Below are 27,178 nucleotides of genomic sequence, written 5' to 3' on the forward strand. Positions count from 1 at the left end.
AATGTGCTAAGGGCTTTAAGTGAAGCAAGTGCTCCAGCGGGACAGTCCTATGGTGTCAGTTTCTCTATTGAAAAGAGCACAAAGAAAAAGAAAAGCACCCAATGTCAATGCTGATTTATTCGTTCCTCAAATGTTTGAAACATGAACAAGACCCCCAACATTTTGGTAATGAACAGAAAATTGCATCCACCTACATCCAAAAGGCTCTTTCTTGGGTATCTATCAAATCTGAAGAAGTGAAAGCTCTTTAAGACTACAGTCTTTTTCTTAGAGTCTGTTGTAATGCCATGGAAGAAGTGCAGTACATGCGTGAGCTGGACATGCATGCTAATGTCAGTGGATAAATTGAGAATGGTAGTCTGTAAACTGCAAGAAAGACACAACCATAAGATTACTTTCACTGACATTGATTTTATGGATAGGCAAATATTGGGAAGATGCAGGGTGCTATGTCACCAGAATTAAACAAAGGTGTAAATAAAATTGTCACAATTTTGTTCCAAGGCTAAAGGAAGCAGCTTTGGCAATACTGTGGCCACTGAGAAGTTAAGTTCAAACTGAGCCTGGAACTAATGGAGGAAAATGGTCTCGTTTGCTAAAAGGGTTTATCTGTTCTGCGAGGGTGAACATACTTTGGATTTGTACACTCAGCTGGAAAACATTAGATTACTCTGATTTTCTGATTCTGTGATTCTGTACAAGGAAAATACTAAAACATTAACAACACTACACCCTAATCCAACAGGCACCAGTTCAATATAATTGTGTTGGTGATATTGCTGCCTATTCTTACTGATTGTAGCCTTTTGGGAAGTCAAAGATCCATTGACAATTGTGTTAGAGCTAGAGAATCATAAAGCATAGAAGCAGGCCCTTTGGCCCAGCTGGTCTATGCCGATCAAGGTGACCATCCATCTGTCTGGTCTACAACCCCCTAAACCATATATGTCAAACTCAAGGCCCGCGGGCCAAATCCGGCCCGCGGTGGAATTATCTTTGGCCCGCGAGATAATATCTAATTACTATTAAAGCTGGCCCCAGTAATCGAAGCGCCTGTGGCGTATGATATGGCTAATGCTGAGTTTATTCAGATACCAGGTTTTCAGGGTTTTTAGTGTTTATTCGGCAATCTTGCTCGGCAGTCTTCTTCATAAGAAACGGAATTTGTAAAGTGAAACACTTTGTAGTTATAGCAGAGACTGAGACACATGAGAGCAGGCTGAAAAAACGGAGGCAACGAAAGCTGCGTTCGCACGCGTCCGACTGATCCAGCCCGCATGAAGCTGCATTTTGCTCAATCCGGCCCGTGACCTAAAATGAGTTTGACAGCCCTGCCCTAAACCCTTCCTATCCACACACGTGCCGAAATGTCTTTTAATGTTTGTTATTGTATCTGTTAGCCTGTTGAGTCCCACAACCAAGAGTTTGGGGATGGGTTTTCTTGAAATTATGGTATCAGAGGTGGGGCTGTAGTCTTCATAGAAACATAGAAAACCGGGATTTCCTGCTGGTCGCCGATGGAGTAGCAGCTTTTTGCAATTGCTCCTATCTTACTTACTTTACTGTTCCAACCTGTTTTGAAATCTTATTTTTTAAATGTGATATTGTTTTACTATGAGTACAAGTGGTGCCAGAGGTACTAAAAAAGATCCTTCTGCATCTTTGGAATGTATTATGGAGCTGCTTTGAAAACACATAAAAGAATCTTCCGCTGAAATTAAACAAATAGATGCAAAAGCGGATTCTATTAAAAAAAAACCTTAACTGAACATTATAAACGAATAGAAGAGAATGAAGCAACGTTGACGATTTTGGATGTGAAAATTGATGACTTGCAAAAGCTTTGTGAAAAACAAGTCTAATGAAAAATTAAGACACAAGATTATCGATTTAGAAAATAGAGGCAGAAGAAATAACTTAAGAATTCTGGGCCTTGAAGAGTTAATGGAAGGTGATCAGCCTACGGAATTCTTTGCAAGCTTTTTGACACAATTATTTCCTAAAATTTTATCGTCTTTACCTATGATTGATCGAGCTCATTGATCACCTGTGCCCAAACCAGCTCCAGGAGCAAGACCTAGATCAGTAATAATCTGTTTTCATGAATTTCAAACAAAGGAACTTTTAATTTGTGAATCCCGTCGAAGAGGAATGATTGATTATAATGGCCAGAAGATTAGAATCATTGAGGATTCTTCACCTGAGGTCATGAATGAGCATGCTAAGTTCAAAAAGGTTATGTGGGAACTTTTTAACCAAGGTTTCAAGCCTTCTCTTCGTTTCCCTGCTCGGCTCAGAATTATACTGAGAGATGGATCTAAGAAATGGTTCCATTCGACCGAAGAAACCCAGGAATTCTTGGAATCAAGAGGTTAACTGTACAATATCTTTCTACATGAATAATTGCTTCTTTTACTGTTGGTAAACCTTTGTAGCTAACTCTCTTTTCGAACCTTTTAATGCTTTACTTAGAGAATAAGATTTTAACGAGTTAATACCTTGTGTGTTCATATGTTTTGAATTTTGTTAGGTTTTTTATTATTTTATATTATACTTATTCTTTTTGATTTTTTTTCTATCAATAAGGCTTAGTATGGGTATTTTTCATTTTATCTATTTGAAACTAATAATTAATCTATGTGTTCTTGCTACAAGGGTTAAGTTTTGTTTCCGTCTGTTGTTTTGTCTAGGTTGGAATGCAGCCAACTTTCAAATCAAATTGGAGCTAAACCAGTAGGTTTTTCTTGGGGGGGGGGGATGTTATCATTAGGTGTAATGACTGTCTATTGGTCGACCTTCTGACTTTGGGAGGAGGGAGGGGGAATGGTTTTTTTTTCTGGAAGCTGTTTTGTACTCTCAGCCAAATCTGTTGCTTGGTTACCCTATCTTAAGGTTCATTGTTTTTAATATATATTCCAATGGTTGTTACTTTAATCTTTCTTCTAAATAGCATTAAAAATGGATCAAACTATTAATTTACTTAGTCTTAACGTGAAAGGGTTAAATCACCCTGTGAAAAGGAATAAGATTTTTGCTTATATTAAAAACTTAAGGTCCCAAATTTTTTTTTACAAGAAACTCGCGTACGTAAATGTGACAATTTACACCTTTTTGGCCGATGGAGAGGGCTACATTTTCATTCCTCTTTTCAAGCTAAGTCTAGGGGAGTTTCGATCTTTATAGATAACACAGTTCCATTTGTCCAACATAAAGTAGTGTCTGATACTAATGGGCGTTTTGTTATAGGGTCAGGAGAGTTAGATAATAAATTAATGGTATTTGCTAATCTGCATGCCCCGAATATAGATGATCTGGGATTCTTTGAGTGTTTTTTTTTCGTTTTTGCCAGATGTGAGTCTTTACTCATTGGTGATGGGAGGAGATTTTAATTACTGGTTAGATCCAGTTTTACATTGGTCATCTTCTAAACCAGTGACACTCAATAAATCAGCTTTGTTTATTCAATCTTTTCTAAAGAAATATGGTATTGTTGATGTCTGGCGTTTCTTACATCCAGTCGACAGGGAGTATTCATTTTTCTCTCATGTCCATCATACATATTCCAGGATTGATATTTTTATTGATAGCCAAATGATTCCATTAGTTCGATCCTGTGAATATAAAGAGATTGCTGTCTCAGATCATGCTCCTGTGTTTTTGTCTTTAAATCTCCCTGGTCTCCCTCAAATATACAGATTTTGGCGTTTTAATCTAACTTTGCTATCTGATAAGGATTTTTTAAAGTTTCTGGAGAGACAAATTTTTTTTTTGAAGAGAATATGCTGGAATATTAGGGGACAAATTATTTCTTACACTGCAAGTGTTAAGAAAAAAGCTAATAAAGAGAGAATTGATTTAGCTAATCAGTTGAAACAATTAGGTCAAAAATATGCCTTGGCTCCAGATCCTGTTTATATAAAAGGCGTGTTGAAATTAAATCTAAATATGATCTTCTTTTAACATATCCAATTCAAACTCAACTCGTAAGAGATAAAAGTCAATTTTATATTCATGGAGACAAAACAGGTAAATTATTGGCTAACCAATTAAAAACTTTTATATCTAGACGGCAAATTAAAGAAATTTGTAAAGCTAATGGTCATAGGACAACTGACCATTTAGAAATAAGTGATATCTTTAGAGAATTTTATTCTAAACTTTATAGTTTAGACTCTCCTTAAGATAATACTGTAATGAATAATTTTTTAGACCAATTAAACACGCCTACACTTTTTGTTGATAACCGAAAACAGTTGGATCAACCTATTTCTTATGAGGAAATTGCCAAGGCTGTACGTTCATTTCAGTCGGGGAAGGCTCCGTCCGGGTCCTGATGGATTTTCTGGAGAATTTTATAAGGCTTTTCCCTCACTGCTTATACCTCATTTATGTTCAGTCTTTGCAGATTCCTTTAAGTTGGGTAGGTTGCCACAATCTTTTTATGAAGCTTCTATTTTGCTTATCCTTAAAAAGAATAAGAACCCAAATGAATGCTCTTCATATAGATCAATTTCCTTACTTAAAACTAAAACTAAAATCTTATCCAAAGTTCTGGCTCATAGGATTGAAAATATTTTACCATCTATCGTTTCTGATGATCAGACTGGATTTATTAAAAATTGATATTCCCATTTTAATATTCGTCATTTATGAAATGTTATCTATTCTTCCTCTAAGGAGATAACAATGTGTGATATCCTTAGATGCTAAGAAGGCTTTTGACCTGGTTGAATGGAATTATTTATTTAAAACCTTAGAAAAATTTAATTTTGGGCTCTATTTTATTCAATGTATTAAATCAGCGGTCCCCAGCCACCGGGCCACAAAGCATGTGCTACTGGGCCGCGAGGAAACGATATGATTTGGTGATGTGAAACAATATGAGTCAGCTGCACCTTTACCCATTCCCTGTCACGCCCACTGTTGAACTTGAGTGCACACAAAGTCGCCTAAATGCAGTGATACCCTCGCACCAGGGATCACTGGTTGGCCTCGGGTAACTGGCTGCTTTGCGCGGCCGGTGAGAAATGCCGTTGCTATTGGCCTGGAGCGCAGACAGATGGGCGCCGCCTCTAAACCTGTTCAGCTCACCAAATGTTCATGGGGAATCCAGTGCTAAAATATTCACAGATGACCTAATTTGGGCTCAGGGTTTTGTAAGTAGCAGAGCAGCTACCTCGCTGCGATCTACTAAAAGTCATCCCTCAAGCCAAACTTTTGTCGGCCATTAGATTATGCCTACCTACAAGGGGGGCGGGCTCGCACCCTGTCGGACTCCTCACTCTCTCCGGACTGCGACCGCTGCAGCCCCGGCATGGGGACCTCCAGCTCTTACCTTGTCCTCTCATCCCAGCCACGACCAGCCACACCTGGCCAAGGCATCTGACGGCGGGCGGGCGGGAGGCTGGAGTTTGGGCCCGGAGGCTGTCTAATGAGGCAGTGAAGCCCTTAAAACTGCTTTGGTACCTTGAGTCCGATCACCCTGCCCTTAAAGACAAACCCATTGAGATTTTTGAGTGGAAAAAACGTGAGCAAGCAGGATAGAAGCAAGTGCTGAGAGCCACAAAAACTAAATTGCGGAATAGACTGGGCATAAGGAACCCCCTTCGAGTATCGTTGTCTGCCATCACCCCTCGATGGGACCGTCTTGTTGCAGGCTCCCACTGATTCAGCGATATTGGTGTGCTGCAATGATTTTATATGTTCATATGAGGAAAATATGCGCTGTGTGTTTAATATCCAAATGTTACTTAAAATGTTATGATGCCATTGACTTATAAGTGACTTATAATTGACTTATCACTATATTCATGTGAAGAAAATAAGGGCTATGTGTTTAATGTTAAATATGTTAAATTCGTTAGATAAACCCTTTTAGAAACCAAATTGAGTGAATAAGCCACTTATTAGTGACTTGTAGTTGACTTATCACCTATATTGCGATAGTGATTAAACACCCCTCCCCCCCCCAACCCCCTGTCGGCCAGTCTGTGGTGCAAGAAAGCTTGGTGACCCCGGATTAAATTACTTTATTTATCTCCCTCTGCTCGGGTTACATAGAAAACCTACAGCACAATATAGGCCCTTCAGCCCACAACGCTGTGCCGAACATCTCCCTACCTTAGAACTACCTAGGTTTTACCCCTAGCCCTCTATTTTACTAAGCTCCATGTATCTATCCAGAAGTCTCTTAAAAGACCCTATTGTTTCCGCCTCCACCACTGCCACTGGCAGCCCATTACACGCACTCACCATTCTGTGTAAAAAAAAAACTTATCCATGTTATCTCCTCTGTACCTGCTTCCAAGCACCTTAAAACTATGCCCTCTCGTGCTAGCCATTTCAGCCCTGGGGAAAAGCCTCTGACTATCCACAGGATCAATGCCTCTCATTACCTTGTACACCTCTGTCAGGTCACCTCTCATTCTCCATCGCTCCAAGGAGAAAAGGCCAAGTTCACTTAACCTATTCTCATAAGGCATGCTCCCCAATCCAGGCAACATCCTTGTAAACCTCCTCTGCACCCTTTCTACGGTTTCCACATCCTTCCTGTAGTGAGGCAACCAGAACTGAGCACAGTACTCCAAGTGGGGTCTGACCATGGTCCTATATAGCTGCAACATTACCTCTCTGCTCTTTAAGCTCAATCCCAGACAGATGAAGGCGAATGTACCGTATGCCTTCTTAACCACAGAGTCAACCTGCGCAGCTGCTTTGAGCATCCTATGGACTCAGACCCCAAGATCCCTCTGATCCTCCACACTGCCAAGATTCTTACTATTGATGCTATATTCTGCCATCATATTTGAACTACCAAAATGAACCACCTCACACGGGTTAAACTCCATCTGCCACTTCTCAGCCCAGTTTTGCATCCTATCAATATCCCTCTGTAACCTCTGATAGCCCTCCGCACTATCCACAACACCCCCAACCTTTGTGTCATGAGCAAATTTACTAACCCATCCCTCCACTTCCTCATCCAGGTCATTTATAAAAATCACAAAGAATAGGGGTCCCAGAACAGATCCCTGAGGCACACCACTGGTCACCAGCCTCCATGCAGAATATGATTCGCCTACAACCGCTTTTTGCCTTCTGCCAGTTCTGGATCCACAAAGCAATGTTCTTTGGATCCCATGCCTCCTTACTTTATCAAGAAGCTTTGCATGGGGTCCCTTATCAAATGCCTTGCTAAAATCCATATACAATACATTCACAGCTCTACCTTCATCAATGTGTTTAGTCACATCCTCAAAAAATTAAAATCAGGCTCGAAAGGCATGACCTGCCTTTGAAAAAGCCATGCTGACTGTTCCTGATCATATTATGCCTCTCCAAATGTTCATAAATCCTGCCTCTCAGGATCTTCTCCATCAGCTTACCAACCACTGAGGTAAGACTCACTGGTCTATAATTTCCTGTGCTTTCTCTACTCCCTTTCTTGAATAAAGGAACAACATCCTCAACCCTCCGATCCTCCACAACCTCTCCCATCCTCATTGATGATGCAAAGATCATTGCCAGAGGCTCAGCAGTCTCCTCCCTCGCTTCCCACAGTAACCTGGGATACTTCCCATCCGGTTCTGGTGACTTACCCAACTTGATGTTTTCTAAAAGCTCCAGTACATCCTCTTCTTTAATATCTACATACTCGAACTTTTCAGTCCACCGCAAATCATCCCTACAATCGCCAAGATCCTTTTCCGTAGTGAATACTGAAACAAAGTATTCATTAAGTGCATCCGCTTTTTCCTCTGGTTCCATACACACTTTTCCACTGTCACACTTGATTGGTTCTATTCTCTCTTGCTCTTCACATAATTGTGGAATATCTTGGGGTTTTCCTTAATTCTGTCTGCCAAGGCATTCTCATGGCCCCTTCTGGCTCTCAAATTTCATTCTTAAGCTCCTTCTTGCTAGGCTTATAATCTTCTAGATTCCTATCATTACCTAGTTTTTAGAATCTATCGTAAGCTCTTCTTTTCTTCTTGACTAGATTTACAACAGCCTTTATACACCACAGATCTTGTACCCTTCTATCCTTTCCCTGTCTCTTTGGAAAGTACCTACTCTGAACCCCACGCAAGTATCCCCTGAACATTTGCCACATTTCTTCCGTATGCTTCCTTGAGAACATATGTTTCCAATTTATGCTTCCAAGTTCTGATAGCCTCATATTTCCCCTTACTCCAATTAAGCCTTTCCCTAACTTGTCTGTTCCTATCCTTCTCCAATGCTATTGTAAAGGAGATAGAATTGTGATCACTATCTCAAAAATGCTCTCCCACTGAGAGACCTGACACCTGACTAGGTTCATTTTCCAATACCAGATCAAGTACAGCCTCTCCTCTTGTCAGCTTATCTACATATTGTGTCAAGAAACCTTCCTGAACACACCTAACAAACTCTACCCCATCTAAACCCTTCACTCTAGGGAGATGCCAATCAATATTTGGAAAATTAAAATCTCTCATGACAACAACCCTGTTATTATTACTCCTTTCCAGACTCTGTCTCCCTTTCTGCTCCTCAATATCCCTGTTACTATTGGGTGGTCTATAAAAAAAACACCCAGTAGAGTTATTGACCCCTTCCTATTCCTAACTTCTACCCACAGAGACTTCGTACACAACCCCTCCATGACTTCCTCCTTTTCTGCAGCCGTGACACTATCCCTGATCATCAGTGCCAAGCCCCCACCTTTTTTTTGCCTCTCTACCTATCCTTTCTGAAGCATCTAAAGCCTGGCACTTGAAGTAACCATTCCTGCCCCTGCACCATCCAAGTCTCTGTAATGGCCACAACATCGTAGCTCCAAGTGTTGATCTACGCTCTAATCTCATCTGCTTTATTCATAATACTCCTTGCATTAAAATAGAAACATCTCAAACCATCAGTCTGAGCGTGTCCCTTTTCTATCACCTTCCTATCCTCCCTTTCACATTATCTCCAAGCTTTCTCTTTGTGAGCCAACCTCCCTTTCCTCCATCACTTCAGTTCAGTTCCCACCCCCCAGCAATTCGAGTTTAAACTCTCCCCAATAGCCTTAGCAAACCTTCCCGCCAGGATATTGGTCCCTCTCAGATTCAAGTGCAACCCATCCTTTTTGTACAGGTCACACCTGCCCCAGAAAATGTCTCAATGATCCAGAATTCTGAATCCTTGTCCCCTACTCCAATTCCTCAGCCTCACATTTATCCTCCACCTTATTCTATTCTTGTACTTACTGTCATGTGAGATTACTACCTTTGAGGCCCTGCTTCTCAACTTCTTTCCTAACTCCCTGTAGTCTGTTTTCAGGACCTCCTTCCTTTTCCTACCTATGTCGTTGGTACCAGTATGTTCCATGACCTCTGGCTTTTCTCCTACCCACTTCAAGATATCGTGGACGTGATCAGAAAATCCTGGACCCTGGCGCCTGGGAGGCAAACTACCATCAGAGTTTCTTTCCTGTGTCCACAGAGTCGCCTATCTAACCCCTTAACTATAGAGTCCCCTATCACTGCTGCCAGCCTCTTCTTTTCCCTTCCCTTCTGAGCACATGGCCAGACTCTATGCCAGAGGCGCGACCACTGTTGCTTCCCCCAGGTAGGCTGTCCCCTCCAACAGTACTCAAGCAGGAATACTTATTGTTAAGGGGGACAGTCACTGGGGTACTCTGTAACAGCTGTTTCTTGCTCTTCCCTCTCCTGTCTGTTACCCACTTCTCTGTCTCCTGTGGTCTGGGGGTGACTACTTGCCTATAGCTCCTCTGTATCACCTCCTCTCTCTCCCTGACCAGACGAAGGTCATCGAGCTGCAACTCCAGTTCCCTAACATGGTCTCTAACGCTGCAGCTTGACTCTCCAGGACCTCCCACATTTGACACCAAGCACAGAATTCCGGCCTCACATACATGCTTTCTGTCTTTATTTTAAACAGATAACCTACCTGGCCAAACCCCTTATTGCCTAAGCCCTGTTGAGCCAAAACCTACCTATCCTGTCTCACACTACTCCGTCGCCTGCTCCTCCAATGCCTGCTCTGTAAATCTGATTTCTTTTTAAACTCTTCCTGCTGTTCTCAGTGGCTGACCTTCATGCACTTGCGCAGTCATGGTCTATTCAAACCGCTGAAGTAATAGTCTGACATAGGTATCTTTATTATCCATTTGTTACAGAGATGAGTGTAGCGTACATATGTTTGTTAGCTATTGGTAAAACCATATCCTCATTGTACTTGAACTTTCTCAGTGTTTTCTAGTTCTATATCGTTAACTTTTGTCCAATATTTTTAACAGCATTTCTAACGCACTTTTTAAGATTCCACTTCTGCTTGGTAAGTTTGTTTTTGTAGTAAATTAGTGAAACCTGTCGTTACAGGTGGGGAGTTTAGAGTGCTCAGAAAAAGTCCGTTGTGCTCTTTACTGTCCCTGCTCTTTGCATTCAGTGGAATTTGAGGTGAATTTCCCTTGAATTATACCTTCCCATGTGGACATGAACAATGTCTGTGTTATGAATCTTTGACTGTCAGCCATTTTTTTTCCTACACCACATCTCAGTTTTTATATAATGGGGTGATGCTGACAAAGCTCTGTCAATTACCTGTATTCTGGAGGGTAGTGAGATGCTGTACTTTACAACTGAACAACTTGGGAATTACTTCAATTATACTATGCCAACCATGTTTTGTGGAACTAGGATCACATTGGATAAGTATCCTTTGTAAAGTACTTAATCAACTGGGTACTTGTGACTACCTGGGAACAATGTTTTTATACTTTCCTACAGATAAAATGATTTATTAAATGAAATTTGCTGTCTGCAATGCCATTGGCATTTAGGGCGGTACAGAAGGTCCTTCATCTCTGGCAGTGTTCGAGGCTTCCTTCAGTGTGACAGTAGTTTTCACTAGCGTCAGTCACCTAAGTCCTGGGTGGAGTCTCAGGAATACCTTTGCATTCAGAAGTAGAAGGAATCTAATTGCAGTTTCTGTAACAATTTTGATTTACCAGACAGGACTGTTAGTCCTGAACTGAACCTCTGAACCTGGAGGACAGGTGGACTACTCTTTGATTGTCCTCTACCCTTTGACCTGTTTGGCATGGGTGACCCTACCAAGATCCAAAGCATAAAGCCCTGACTCCAGCCAATATAGCTGTTTGGGTCATTGAGGCATTGAGGTTGTGGCCCTCTGGAGGGTATTAAATGACATGTCCGGGTAGAATTTAAACCATAAGTGTTTGGGTACTTTTGCTTCTATCCATGTAGTGCCAATCATTCTCACTTCCTTGCCATTTCTTTATAGCTAGCTTTATTATGAATCATCCATAACTGAAACTATGTGTTATATCATAACTTTTTAAAGTCTTCTAGTTCATGGTACTGGCTAATTTAAAAAAACAAAAATGCTGCAAAAGCTCAACAGGTCAGACAGCATCAATGGAAAGATAAATGGTTAACACTCAGGTTGAAGATCCCTCATCAGAACTGAGAAAGAAAACATGTTTGTCTAAATAGCCATATCTGGACTCCTGTGATTGAATCACACCTTTGATCCTGGGGGCTTAAAATTCTATTACTTCAATAATTTGGAAAAACCTAATTTTGGCTGTGCTCTGAACATCTGCTTCTGACTGCACATCATGCTTGCTCTCAGAACCCCTGACTTATTTTCCAGATTAGTGAGGTAGATGCAGGACCATCAGGATTTCTGATCATTTGGATGCCAGGTTACCAGAGTTTTTTCTACAGTCTTATCAATCGCTTCACAAATACTGCCTTGTCAGGATATGGCTGCTGGATCCTGATTGTTTTGAACTGAGGTTCTAGGAAGATGGCGAGGAGCAGAAGTAAAACAAGGGGAAAGATGAAGACAAAGACACCAAACCAGCATAGTTTGGTGGTCTTATACCAGATAGGACACAATCCATTAAAATTCCATTTGTTTGAATTAACCAATAAGACAGCACCTGTCAGGTTACTGTCACTGAAAAATACAGAGGCAACAACTACTAAAAACAGACTGAACAATTACATGTATATAGGTAATTATATAAGTATACAAACAAGTATCAGAATGTTAAACTACAAGGAAAATAACAATTATACAGTCGAAACCAACACATCCTTATAGAAGTTAACCTAATATATTCTAACTATATAGTTTGGGTTTTGATAAAGGCTCTGACTTGAGATGCTTAACATGTTGAATTTGCTCTGTATTTTCTGTTGTATTTGCCTTTTAACATAGTCCTTGAACTTGAAGAGCACTTGTATATTTATCTGGTTAAAAGGTAGAAAAGAAGCTTGGATTTCTCCAGAATTTTAATTTTCTATAGTAAATTACTGGCTAAAAGTTAAGTATATTTTAACTAATGAACCTAATATGTTTCAAAGTTCATGATTTAAGGCTCTTGAATAATATATGCCATTGTGTTCTGCAATAGGTAGCCGAGCTTATGTTCTCCTTTCACTGAGCCAGCAGGATGGGATTGAACAACATATGGATTTTGACAATCGTTACACCTTGTTGGAATTGTTTGCAGAAACCACCTCATCTGAAGAACATGGAATTTCATTTGAGGGAATTCATCTTCCTCAGGTAATCTGATTTCCTCTTCATTTTGCATCCTTAATTGTGAAAAAAATCTTGTATTTATAATCTTTTCCAAAAATTACAGAATAATGACGGGTTTAACTTTAGTGCTAAATCTTTCTGGTAAAAAATAATATGGAGATAAGTTAAAAAAAATCATGGGTCTATGAACATTTCAAAGTTTTTTCTAACTCCATTGTATTTCTGATGGCAGCACCTTGCATATCAATAGAAGTATGTCTTCCTTCTCCCTCTTTCATTGTTTCAATTGCTATATCTAGATCACTCAACCTTTTTTTTTGGTATCTGGAGTGAAATGAGCTAGAAGAATTGTGGTTTTTATGTTGGGGATCTCAGGAGCAAGCTGGGATGAAACATCCATATGGCACCTCTGAATTTGTTTTCAAATACTTCAGACTTGTTTTCACTCTGGGCCTTTAAATTGTTTAGCTGTATTGGGATTGTATAGAGATTGTTTTGGTGTTTAGAATATGTATAATTCTACATTGCAGCTTCAAGTACAGTATTCAGCACCTAACACTTTGTTTACATAAATGAATATTACCACTAGGAAATTTGATTATTTTAACTGAGAATTTTTATTTGTGAATTACAGTAGAGTCCAAACAGCAGGGAATATTGTAAAGCTTGAAAAACTAAAAATTCAAGAACTGTAATGTCAACAGTTCAAAAGTATTCACCCCCTCCCCTTTGCTCAGTACTTAGTTGAACCACCTCTCACAGCTGTTACAGCCAGTAGTTTTTTTGGATGTCTCTATTAGCTTTGCATAATGTGAGGGAGCAAAATTTGCCCATTCTCCTTGCAAAATTGCTCAAGCTGTTGGTTGGGGAGCAGCAGTGTACTGCAGTCTTGAAGTCCTGTCACAAATGTTTGATCGGATTAAGGTCAGGGTTCTGGGCCACTGAATAACATCAATTTTCTTTATTTGAAGACACACTCTGGCAGTGTGCTTTGGGTTGTTGTTCTTCTGAAAGACAAACTTCCTCCCTATTTTAAACTCTAGCAGAGGCTAGCAGGTTTTTATCCAGGATCACTCTGTATTTAGTAGCGTTCATCTGCCCATCCATCCTGACCAGATTTCTGGTCCGATGCTGAAAATCATCCCCATAGTATGATGCTACCTCCACCATATGTAACTCAAGCTTTGGCTCCCGACTTAGTATAGGGGGTGATAGCCCCCGGTCCACCCAAACTTAAAAAATCTCGTTTGGGTGGATGCTGTGCAATGTGTCCCCTGTTACAAATCAGTACCATGAAATAACAACTGGTACACAATATGTGAGTAGACGATTGAGCTTTATAATTCTTAATTTGACTATATGGTTAGTAAAGAAAACAAAAAAAAAAAGAAAATGGGCCCATTCTCATGAAACAGTCTAATGCGCAAACATTGGAGCTCACTGATAAGACGGTCAACCACCATCGACCTCCTCTGACTGTCGCTGACCTTCGGACCCTCACTCCAACACCACGCTATCCGGTGGTCTACCAGCTTTCTCCATTTGCATCTTCACTCCTTGTCTCTCCCTGGCAAAAGACCGTCTCCTCCAGACTCAAGAAAGAACATTTCTCTCATTAGATAGCCCCCGCATTCCGAAACCTCGTTATCTCTAGTCGTAACCCAAACAGTACTGCTACAGAGAAACCATTACATTAGCAGTGAAACATTACAGAGAGGTCATTATATTAGCAGTGGAAACCTTACAGTCTCCCCCCCCCACCAAATTTCGCCATGTCCACATGATGTTGAGATAATTTGCCAACCCTTCCTGCAAAACACGAAGCCCAAATCCAGGTGTAAAAGGCAGTGACATAGCTCCTCAACACAGTAGGGGTCACACTCTGTTCCCCTGGTGCTAAGTAGGCCAGCCTATCGGTGGTCTCCTAATTCTCTGAGACCTCCGCACCCTCTCATCTAACTCTTTGCATTCCGACACTACTGGGTCTAACTGGCGAGGCCTCCCCTGATCTATCACTCGTGCCCACCTGCGACTTGGAGCCCTCTGTCCTGTGGCTAAACCCCGTTTCCTCCCCTGCAGAGTCCTGCTGCAACCCAGGCTGTCCACATATAGCACCCCCCCCCCCCCCCCCCAACTTGTCTCAATGGGAGAAGGGGAGAAGAGCCGGGAGTCTCTTCCTCAATCAGCGGGGAGTTAACGAAAGGCAGCATATACCACACATCCAGGTCCTCATCCTCCGAATCAGTATCCCTCTCAGGGTGGAGGCCAGCCTCACCTCACCTGTTGGGGGTGCAGTAGTCGCCCTGTGTTTTCGCAGAGTTCTCTTACTAGGTGTAGGCTCCAAGTCGGGCTCTGTGTTTACCTGCACCTCTTGACCCAGGGGCAAACAGGTGGTTCTGATGGAGAATCTTGACAGGTCCATTCCCATCCTCTGGTTTCACCCGGAAAACTGATAGGTTTGACATCTGACTCTCCACCTCATAGGGCGCAGCTGCCCAGCGGTTAGTCAATTTATGCTTTCTAGATACCTCCAAATTCATTATGAAGACTCTGTCTCCTGGCAGGAGTTGGGAGAACCTCACCTTTTGATGATACTTCCTCTTATTCCCTTGATTCTGCTTGGCAGCCATGACCCCAACTAATTCATAAGCCCTTTTCAACTCTCTTCTCATGTCAGACACATACTTCAGATAAGTCTTCGGTATTAAGTCACCGTTGTCAGTCCCAAAACAGAGGTCAATGGGCAATCTTGCCTTGTGCCCAAACATCAAATAATATGGCGAGTACCCAGTAGTTTCATTTCTTGTACAATAACTGTAAACCAGATGCCTAATATGTTGACTCTTCCTGCTCTTGCTGATGTCTAGGGTCCCGAGCAAGTCTGGTAAGGTCCGATTAAACCTCTGTGGCTGGGGATCTCCCAGTGTGTGATAGGGCGTGGTCCTCGACTTCTTGACTCCAAACATGCCCAGTAACTCACGGATGAGTCTGCTCTCGAAATCCTGTCAGTGATGACTAGGTATTTGCCTGGGAAGGCCATAATAAATGAAATACTTTTCCCATAACACTTTTGCCACCGTAAGCTCCTTCTGGTCCTTGGTAGGAAAAGCCTGAGCATATCTGGTGTAGTGGTCCGTGATGACTAAGACATTCACCGTGTTGCTGGCATCGGGTTCTATTGACAGGAAATCCATACACACTAGGTCCAGAGGCCCCACACCCTGCAAGTGGGACAAGGGAGCTGCCCACGTAGGCAGTGTCTTCCACCATATGCACTGAATGCACAACTTGCAGTATTCTTCGACCTCCGACTTCATTCGGGGCCAGTAAAACCAGCAATATTGCTATCTCTGAGCAATACATAGGCCTTTTCCACTCAGAGTGACTGTTGCCCGTCATGGTAGCCTCTCTTACAAGTACCATTCTTCTCCAGCAACTAAGTTTAGAGGGGCAGCCTGACCTAGGGAGTATGGCTATGGCTTAATATTCTTTCCACTTTTTCCACGATGGACTGCACTGAGCTTCAGGGTCTGTTCAGTGCTGTTGAGATGGTCTTGTAGCATATTATAATGTACACTATATGATGGTGTCCTCAGTGCAAAGTTGGAAGTGCCTTCCACAAGGACAGTGAGAGAGTACATAGACTGATACCTCTGTCATGGATATTTAGGTAAGGAACAGTTCAAGTAGGTTTTTTTGCTGTGTAATCACCTAAATAATTGTTTGCCTTTCTGCATTTTCATGTTTAATCACTCCAGCATCAGTCTGCCAGAGCACTAGAGCTGTCCTAAACTAAGTGATAACTTGCTTCGCATGCTATGAAATATTTAGTATAGACAACCAGAAATCTTCTTGTTGCCTCTTCATTAAGCTCACCTTTAAAGCATTATCTTTAGTTCCACAGCTCATGTCACTCAGTTACTTTTATCCATTGCCACCAGCACAATAGCTTCTATTGGTTCCTTCTATCCAGTTTTTAGTGCTTAAATTTCCCCACCAACTTTTTCACTCTTCACCAATGCTTGAAACTCAACATACAATGGAAAAAAAACTAGATGCTGGAAATGTGAACTCAAGCTGGAAAATTCTTTAAGTACCAATCGGGCCAGACAGAATCTGTGGAGGGTGAAAGTAGGCTGAGTTTCATGATTCCTGATGAATCATGATCATACTTTTCATAATTTGAAAAGTAGTGGTTATGCCCCAGTCCATCATGGGTAAAGGTCTCCCCACCATCAAAGACATCTACAGGGAGTGCTGTCGTAGTAAAGGAGCATCCATCATCAAGGGCACCCAATGTCCAGGCCATGTTCTGTTCCCACTACTGTCATCAGGAAAGAGATGCAGGAGCCTTAGGTCCTGAACCACAAGGCTCCTGAACCAGAGTGGATAACATTGAACTGGTCTCGCTTTCAAGGATTCTCCAACTCATGTTTTTGATATTTATTACTTATTAATATATTATTTTTGTTTTTCATTTTTGTGTTTGCACAATTTGTCTTTTGCACATTGGTTGTTTGTCTTTGTGTGCAGTTTTTTATTGATTCTACTGTTTCTTTGTATTGATTGAATACCTGCAAGGAAATAAATTTAATGGTAGTATATGGTATATATTGATAATTTTACTTTGAACTTCAACTTTGATTATCACGCGTGCCTTGAACAGTAAATGAAGTATTAACTGGGTGGTTACATGCTCTTTCTTTCTCTATTTCAGATTCCTGGTAAACTCTTATTTTCTTTGGTAAAACGTTACCTATGTGTCACTTCGCTGATGGACAAATTAAATAATAGTGGACAAGATGTGAGTGGAGAGCGCCAGGAGTGTGCTGCCTTGCATGTACCAGAACAGACTCGACTGTCACGTGAGTTTGAGTTTACCATGGCAATGGCAAACCTGATCTCTGAGTTAGTTCGTGTCATGGGCTGGGATCGGAATAAACAACCTGATCATGTAATGGGGTCAACAAGTGAAGCGCTGCCCAGAAACACAAAATCAATATTTCAGCCACGGAGTATGACCACCAATACTCTTTTGATACAGCAACCTCGGAAAAAAATAGTTACAGCATATAAATCTCGCTCAAACTTTGCCAGTCGAGGCAGTTACGTGGAATATATTCAGGAAAATTTGAAGGCAGGCATGACTGTGAAGATGCTGGAGGATTATGAACAAGTCAGTTGTGGAGATGAAGGGGAATTTAGATACAGCAATGATGGGACACCACCTGTGCAGGTAAGAACGTCCTTGAACAATCATAATGTACTTTGAGGAGATGCAACCTGACTAAAAATGTTTTCATCCGTTCATGAAATAACAGGACTGTTTTGGAATTTACCTAAAGGGACAATAGTGGAAATTAATTGACTGGTCAGTAGTCCATTTCTATCATCTTCATCAGACTTTAATTTGTTTTGGATTGCCAGTGACATGTTTTTCTTAGTCATATAATAATTCTGCTTAAAATTTCTTAATAGTAAGTAAAAGAATTGCAGATCTATGTACATGTACTATATGATCTAACTCAGTTTTTGAAATAATTTGGAATTTTTCTATATGATCATGTCAAGGGAAATGCATAAGGAATGTCTTTAATGATTTTACAAATTTCCTCCTTTTGAACGGTGGTTTTTGTTTTCAGTTTGTCACACCTGGGCAGCAAAGTAGGCAAAGTATAATAAGGTATATCAGCAGTTTATTGGGGAATTGTGTTAAGAAAATTTGTAAAATCTTCATCTGTTTTTATATGGACAGTTGGACCTTTGTTTAACATCTGTTAATGAGTTTCACCCCATGGAGAAGGTGATTATTACCAAGCTACATTAGGCTTTTGTTAAGTTGAGCCCATTCATGCACCAATGTTGTTGTGGGTAATTCTCGTAACTTTTTAATTAATTTTTTCGCATGTTTTATTACTGAGATTTTGTTTATCACCAATACTTTGATAAGAACCACCTTAAGCTGCTGCAATCAATGGTGCCTTAGTGTGTAGTTGAGTTTTAATGAGTTGGGTATTTGACTGGATTGAACTTGTTCTGGTTGCTGTTGACAAGTCACGCATTTTTCAGCAATTTTTATGTAGTTGCTGCATCAAGTGCAGCTGCCTTGAACAGTGTTGTTAGAGCAGTTGGTTCTGCAGCAAATTTTCAGTTTTGCAAGAAAACATCCTTTGCCTTTACTATGATAGAAATGGTGGTTCACTGGAGCAAATTTGCTGTGACCACCTTGCATGAAAATGCATTTTTGTGCAATTGCATGTTATTTGTTCTAATTGTGTTTTCTTATAAAAGTTTTGTATAATTTGTGTTCAATTTGTTTTTCTTGAGAGTGCTGCTTATATGATGCTGTGTTCTTGTGATGCTAATGCAAGTCATTTTTTTTTATTGTACCTGCACATATATATGTACTTGACATTAGAAGGACAGAAGTCATAGGGTTTTCTGGCATCATTTTCAAAGTGAAGTATCCAGTGTTTATTTTGAAAACATGAATAAAAGCATTTAAAATATACTTTTGATTGTGCCCATGCCTGATGCATGGTTTCAACCTGGGCAGAGTAGTAAATTTGGCTGGATTAGAGTATTAGCTGTCAGGAGAATTTTCTTTCAAGCTTTGGAGGCTAAAGGACAAACTGATAAATAAAATTGTGAGATGTATAGACAGAATAAAAATGTAAAACGGTAGCCATGATAGCTTTAAAGTGAGTGTAAGTTCAAATGGGATTTATATGGCAGCTTTTTGTATAGAGTGCTAAGTGTTGTGTGAAACCAGTTTTGCATGTTCGGTGAGTGGAGGCACTCACTACCCTTTAAGTTAACTATCCATTCACAGGACAAAAGTGGACATTAAACGTTCAGCAAACCCTTCAAGTTCATCTATTTACAAAAAGCTATCTAAAGTGTGTGCTTGGGCCCTCTATCACTGCAGCACGCTTCCACTGTTTCTGCAGCACTGGTTGCAACCTAGTCTGTTAGCAAGCACTTGAAGCAAAAAGATGGTGCTTTCAGTGCTCTAGATTTATACTTTACGGTTATTGTGATGTCATCAATCAGTGCCGAGGTGCCAAACAGCTGCCAGTGAAAGGGCAGCAATGCTCTTAAAATGGGCCAATCCTTAGCTTGCACAGTAACACGGGGAGTGGCTTTCGATGAGCAGATACACTTCAACATGCCACCCCTTGAAAGATGCAACGCTGCGACATTCAGCACGAAGACTAGTATAACCCCGTGGACACCCCCACTGTATTACATGTAAAACATAAGATCATGATACCCAGAATTATCAGCCCACCAATTGTTACCCGGTGTACTACAGTAGTATACTAACCTCTCACCCCCCCCCCCCCACACTTTCTTGATCTTATTTACTGATTGCTGGGTATGATCAGCTGAGTAAGTAATGTTTCCAGACTTGTTGGGGATGTAGATACAGCACTCCTGTCCAGTGACTTTCTCCCCAAGCAGATAGTCTTAAGGCCGTCATCCAAATAGCTATCATCTCAGCTGACACTCTGCTCAGTGCACCCCTATATGCTTGAGGCTGTGGCCATCTCCTTGTCCATCATCTCCATCACAGGCCATGCGTATCAGTTCCTGGGACGGCCGCATGATGCAGGGAAGGCTACCATCCAGCATCTTTCTGGCTCTGTGGTACACCTCTTACGGTACTTACCTTCATAGTTGAGGTATTCATTTAGGCTATTAAGGTATTGTATGTAAGGTACCGGGAGCTGCATATCCAGTAAGTACACTTTTGCATCTAGAGAATACCCGCCTTCACAGCACCATTTGGCGTTGACACATTTGTCGTTGACACATTTGTCCCAGGATACTGCTCCTGTACACGCTTGTGCCTGCCTGCCTGCACCAAAAACTCCTTCCCCTTCCCCAATGGTAGAGGGATAACTCTTAGAGTTGGGATCTTGGGATTAGACAAATCAAGTAGGAAATACCAGCCCTTAAACCACCCTATCAGGGATTACTGAAACTCAAGTTCTTTAAGGCCATTCCCATACGATGGGGCAAAGTTGGCAGGAATGGACTACTTCTTCCCGGCCTTTCCCAAAACAGAATACCAAAGCTGGAGAAGCCAGACAAGTTCCTCCAAAAGTCCTGTTCTTTATTAAAGGGGATTGGTATCAGCAACGCCCTTTCTGCAGCATGGATTTGCACCTTTGTGCAGATCCAGCCGTCCAAAGTATAGGATCTCACATGGACCACCATCATCGCTACTGCCGTCAGAATCCATCACTTTGCCATTCTGTAATGTAGGGAGATACACACTCACATCGTCCTGGTTAGTCGCTGGGTATTTAGGCAGACTGTCCTCTGTTCCCCCAGTGATGTGACCCTTTGCACATTCTATGGCCCACATGCTACAATGTCCACTGCTCTAGTGGCCCCTGTGGGTACTGCATCCAAACCTTCCCTGGTTCCTCTTCCAACTCTTTTTCCACCCTTTGGAGGATCCAACACTGCTTGGTGCAGGGACATTGGGGACTCTCCTGGACCTGCCAGCCAGGAATTCAGGTTGTCCACTGCCTGCTGCAGCACACTCAGCAACCCCTGAAAGGTGTGGGTTGGGGGGGAGGCAGTAACTTAATTTGCTCTTTCAGCAGCCTGTTCATACACTTGTTCAACTCTGCTGCCTAATGGGTGTATGGGATGTGGAACACCCATAAACTGCTGGACCCCATAGCCCACTGCTGGACTTCGGCTCCTTCAAAATATGAGCCATTGTCTGATTGAATCTTCCAGGGTATCCCATACATGAATGATAAGTGCTGCATGCCTTTTATCACGCTTTCCTGGTCAGCATGGCCACCAGGACTCCAGAATATGTGTCCACCATTGTGACAACATCATTTCTTGTTCTGTGGTGACAGAGGCCCTGCATAATCTACATGCTATACCTGACCAGCCTCCTTTCCCCTTTGGATGTGTTCCAGGAGACTTGCGACCCACTCCCTGGGCTTAACCTGCTAGCAAGTAGGGCAGCTCACAGCTGCTGTCATGGTTTCATCAAAAGTCCTTCCCATCCCCCGAGCTTCTGCCATTTCCTTGTTCTTCCTCCCTCCACCTCTCCCCCCAATGCCTGCTTTTTGGGTTGAAGGTACCGCCAGGCATCCGTGGTTGTCCTCTTTCTCAGAAAAATCTGTGACTGTCATAATCTGTATAGTTCGATTAACATTATGTATGGCCACCTCTGTGTCCCCAGATCTCTCAGATGAGTTCTAATAGGAGTGCCCCAGAGGAGTCACCTGTGTACCTCCTAGTTCTGCCCATGCCAATGAGGCAGCCACACCACCATGTTGTTAGCTACTGCCCAGGAATTGGTATAGATCTTCAAAAACCCCACCACCTCCCAGAGAGGCAATTGGAGCCACCAGCTCAGCCAGTTGGCTAGATTCCCCTTCAGCTTCCTGGGTAGCGACTCTCCCTGATGCAGTTTGGCGTGCAGCGTCCTTTCACCACTGTTTACCGCTCCACCAAGGCCTGGAGCTGTTGGTAAACCAGACTTGCTGCATCTGCTCAGTTGTCAGGTCGTCATCGGGTTTACTCCATTGTGTCATTGGGTGAGGGGTCAATGGTGGAACCTCTTCAGGGGTTATGGTAGTCGTTATCAGAGAGATCCATGATCTGCTCATGGAGGTGGCTCACCCCATCAAGATTTTTTCCCACCCTGTCTGAAAAGTACCAGAACACTTGACAATGGAAAATTGCTGGGCACACCCCTCTGTGCAGGTTACATCATTAGGCTTTACCTACTGCATGATAGCGAGGTATGGTTGCAGTGTGACTGACTCTGGGAGTCTGATGTTCTGTAGCCAAGAGAGCCCGGTAGCAGACCAACAACTGCCTCTTGAAGGGGTGTATTGTGTCACCGCCTCAAAGGGTTTTTCTTCAAAGCCCCAAGAGAAAGCAACACCTGCCGCAGGCTTTGCTCAGCCACCTTGTGGGTAGCTGAAAGCTGCAACTAGAATGCCTCCCCACCTGTCTAGGGGCCAAGGGGCCTGCTCTACCATCTACTTGATGGTTTTAAAGGCCACTTGCTGTGTGGGACCCCATTTTAAGGTGATCTTTTTCTGGGAGACCTGGTACTGCATCATAGTTAGCTGGGGGATGTGATGACAACAATCCTTTTGGAGCCCCACATAGTGCTTCACTGGCTCTTTGGAGGTGGGGACCGCAGTACCCAAAATTTTGTGCTTCTTCTGAACTGGTCCTGCTGCCCAGAATGCCATCGTATGCCCAGGAATATGATGTTCTGGCTGGTGCCATCTTTTCAGGGTTGAAGGACCGACCCCATTTCCGCAGAGAGGTGACCCAAGGCCTATCTCACCATCTCCTGTGGTCCCTGTAGCATCTGATAGTCTATGTAGTGGGACATAGAGATGATGGTGTTTAAGTGTATCCCCTGCAGGTCTCAGGCAATCATGCCGTGGCATAAGGTGGGACTGTGGACACACCGCTGTGGGAGGTAGAAAAAGGTGTACTGTCTCCCTTCCAGGTAAAAGCAAATTAGTCGTGGCTCAGGACTCATGGATGGAGAAGGCATTTGCTAGGTCTGCTACCCCCAATAAGAGTCACTAAATCTGGGACAGCCGCTGTGAGGGGCACTGCATACTGATCCAACTGTCTATAGTTGACGTTCGATGTGCCATAGTCCTCCGTAGCACTGATTACACCGAGCTATTTTAGGAGGAGGTTGCAGGTCAGATGACCCTCACCCCTCAACAGGGTTCCACAGTTTCTCTGATCTCCTTTGGTGCTTCCTGGAATCACTAAAGACTCCTGCTTGGCCAATCCCACCAGTACCTTCACTGTGCCACCCCGAAGGTGAAACAATCCTTCCTTGTTTGCAGGACATCCTTACTACCTTTCAGTACATTCATGCCTAAAGTGCATGGGAGGCTGCCACCAAGACAGTCATGGGTCCAGGCTCCCCTGCTCTGATGGCCACCTGCAAGATAACCTCCCAAGCAGGGAGAAATGAGCCCCCTACCCTCTATGATAGCCCTGGGACTCTACCAACTATCAGGATTACCCAGAATGATGGTGTCCACCTGTGCTATCCTTCACTGCACTTTCCTTTCCCAAAATATACTGCAATAGGTATGCAAGGCCTTGGACCCCTGGAAATAGGCCATCGAACATTTCCGCCGGGAGCTCTAATTCCATCCTTTTTTGTGAGTTGGGCAGGACGGCACCACCCATTGCCTAGCTCCTGCTACCACTGAAGGTTTGCCGGTGTCTTTTACAGAGCCTCCAGTGAAGGATAATGGGAACTCTGAGCGAAATGCAAGGAACCCTGCGGAGTACAGAAGTAGCCTTTATAGTGGGAGGGCTTGGAGAATGATGCTTCTCCTTTAATGACCTCCTTGCCTCTCTTCCTCTAACAGTGCTCCCTCCACATGGTATATAGGGTGGGATTGGGAGCCCCATCTACTGCTCCCTCAGGACCTGGACTCTGAGCAATGCCAAAAACATTTCCTTATGAATCATGCCAGACCCTCCCCCTCTAGGCTGCTAGTCTAACTTGTGCACCCATCTTCTGGGACTTTCACCCATGTACTCTAATTCCTCCAATAATCTGATGGCAGTGTCTATGGTACCCCCTGTCACTGGTCCCAAAAAAAGCAGTCCCATTCTCCTTAAAGGAGGAGTTGCTGCTTTAACTAAGTACCCCACTGTGGTCGAAGTTATCCTGTGACCCTCCAGAGAGTTGTCTCTGTCTTAATAGATCTTTGTGATTAGAGTCTATTGGCAAAGGACTCTGGTCACTTCCACCACTATGCTTCACTCCTCCTCAGGTTTCGTCCCACTCGAAGACTCACCTTAACTGCCCCATAATGATTCATCACTCCTGGGGGAAAGAAGGAGGTGGCACTCTCAAGGTGTTGTTAATTGCATGGTAGGACAATGGTCCACCCTTCCCCCCCATCTCAGTTCCTCAGCAACCTCGTGAGCAGAGCCTCCCCAGCTTTCACCTATATCAGTCTCCTAAATGCCAGTTCCTGATCGGAGAACTCTCTGATGGTAGTTGTCTTGATGTGACTAACTGTTATCCTTCCCAGGTTCTGCTCCCTCATGCTATTCCTCTCCACCAGCCTTCCTTACCCTGTTTCATGGAGGCTGGAGAGGCGATGGGTCAGTAGACCCCCTTGCTGGGTCTGGGTCTGGCCTGTACTGGCGTAGTTGCATAAGGTTGGGGGGGTGGGCACTCACTTAGCGGGGGAACCTAGAGACTCTTTTCTAACCTTGCTTCCCCTTTGCTCACTATCTAACCAAATATCCCTACCTCCCATCCACTTGTCGGGGTCACCTTTTTGCAACATCAGGGCTTGGACTTTAACGGGGTCCAGTCACCAGTTAGCTCTGTAGGTAGCCTCTAACTGCTGCAAGCTGTCTCTGCACTCTTAACTCTTTAGTCTGAGTCTGCACTGACTGGACAGCCTCCCCCATGGTAGTACATCACTGGTTTAGCATTTCCACTTTGTTGCTCAAGCTGTCTATCTCCTTCTGTGAAATTGTCTTTTACTTTTGCTTTACTATGGCTTTTGCAGCCAAAAATCACCTCTCTGGTTCCCCTTTCTCTTGGGGAACTATGGACTTTCTCTTGTTAACTACGGGCATGATGTGGTGTCCCATTGTCACTCCATGGGAGTCCAGCTTGTCTGACCAGTCTACCAGCGTACTGTGGCCTGCCAGTGGGTTGATGAGATTCCCAAATCTTGTACTGTTGACAGTCCACTGTGGGACTTGGCACTCCTCACATGGGGGTGGGGGGGTGTTCTCTCTCTTATTTTTGTCTTTAAACATATTAATCTTCTGTTCAATCACCAAACCCTGCTCGTAGCCTATTTGTGTGAAATCAGGTTAACATGTTTGGTGAGTGAAGATAGAAGACAATCACTTCTGGGAAGTAAAAATTAACTATTTATTTATAGGACAAGACAATAAATATTCAGAAAACCCTTCAAACTAACCCAATTATTTATCTTAAATGTGCACTTGGACTATCTCTGACTGCAGCACACTTCCACTGTTCCCTCGGCCCCGGTCGTGACCCAGTCTGCCGGTGAGCCCTTGTAGCAAAAAGACCATGTGCTTCCAGTGTGCTAGATTGATACTCTACTGGTGCTGTGACAACACTGAAGGGCTGCAATGCTTTTTAAATGGGCCAAACCCTAATGAGTACTGGGAAGTGGCTTTCGATGAACAGGTAAGATTGACACTTACCAAGCAGTAGTAGGTGTCTGGCATGTGCTGCCAAGTGAGATGGTGAAAGCTTAATATGATAGCGATGTTAGAACATAGAATGGAACAGCTCAGTACAGACTTTTTGGCCCATGATGTTCTGCTAACCTTTATAAACTAATGAAAGTTATTTTAAAATTTGTTATGTGTTCTTTTCTGCTTCAGCTCAGTATATTTGCATATGCATCTGCAAAAATAATAATCTCAAATGTATTAAACCACAAGAAAACACTTTTATTAGAACTAACACAAATGCAATACAGAAAGAAAACAAAAGTCTACATGAATAGCAGTACAAAAGTCAAAATACTTGTTCCTTTCCGCACCATGTGGCACATCGGGTGGCAAACCTTGTCGTTTCTTTGGCATTTTAGTCTGTTTTTTTACAAGGCCAAGTTGCCAGCTTGATGCTCAATCCAGCACGGATGAAAAGCCTGGCAAGGAGCCAGCTGGATTTGAATTCCGGATCGCTCACCTCAAAAAGTCTAGTGTGGGTTCCACTATACCACCGGCCACCAAAATAATGCTTCCATTAGATAATATATCCATGAAACAAGCTGATTTCTGCATTGTTGGAGGGGAGCCACAGAGCCAACGAATCTTTCATACAGCCTGTTTCCTCGCTCTCTCACTCTTTACAACCTACCCATTAGAAACTCAAGCTGAAAATCCTTAATCAGACTACTATAAACCCTGTGCCTAAGAATTCTCTCCATTAGTTTGCTCACCACTGACACAAGTTTTTCAGGACCCCTCTTATTTTTGCTGCTTAACCCATAAGTATGTTTACTTCCTTCCTCTTGACTCAATGTTCCACCTCTTTAATCAACTGTCTCCTTCACTCTATCATACTTTTTTTTGTCTTAATGGAACCTATCTAGAACTCCATGCAAATTGTCCCTAAAGAATCTCTACATTCAGCTATGCATTTCCCAAAGAACCTCTGGTCCTAATTTGAACTCTCATTTTCCTGCATTGAAATTAGCCCTAACCCAATTAAATTGTTTCCTATATTGTATATTCTTGAGCTTGTCCTTGGCAATGCTAAAGGCCAGGCAGTTGTGGCCACTGTCCGAAATGCTTCCTTGTTCTGAGATTTGTCACTTGACCAGGGTCATTATCTAGTACCTAAAGAAGAATTTAGATAAGAACATGAGCAGGCAGGGAATGCAGGGATATAGACTATATACAGGCCAATGTGGAGTTGAAATTAGCATCATAATTGGCTCAGACATTTTGGGTTAAAAGGCCTGTTCCTCTACTGTCTTATGTTCTTAAATGCATCATCACTCTTATACGTTATGTGCTGTGTCATTTGATGTGAGTGATTGTGGTCTTTCCATGATCATGAGTGTTC

General features: G+C 42.7%; 1 protein-coding gene across 3 annotated transcripts in view; it reads left to right on the forward strand.

Moving 5' to 3' along the window:
* LOC140733195 (cullin-9) overlaps positions 1–27,178 on the forward strand; it is a 292,661-nt gene that overhangs the window by 69,377 nt on the left and 196,106 nt on the right. For all 3 annotated transcript variants that reach the window (XM_073056198.1, XM_073056200.1, XM_073056199.1), the window contains 2 exons: positions 12,431–12,585; positions 17,279–17,797. In XM_073056198.1, coding sequence (XP_072912299.1) covers positions 12,431–12,585; positions 17,279–17,797 — 674 coding nt within the window. The remainder of the gene's footprint in view (positions 1–12,430; positions 12,586–17,278; positions 17,798–27,178) is intronic.

Source organism: Hemitrygon akajei, chromosome 9, assembly GCF_048418815.1.
Source record: "Hemitrygon akajei chromosome 9, sHemAka1.3, whole genome shotgun sequence".
NCBI classification, from domain to species: Eukaryota; Metazoa; Chordata; class Chondrichthyes; order Myliobatiformes; family Dasyatidae; genus Hemitrygon; species Hemitrygon akajei.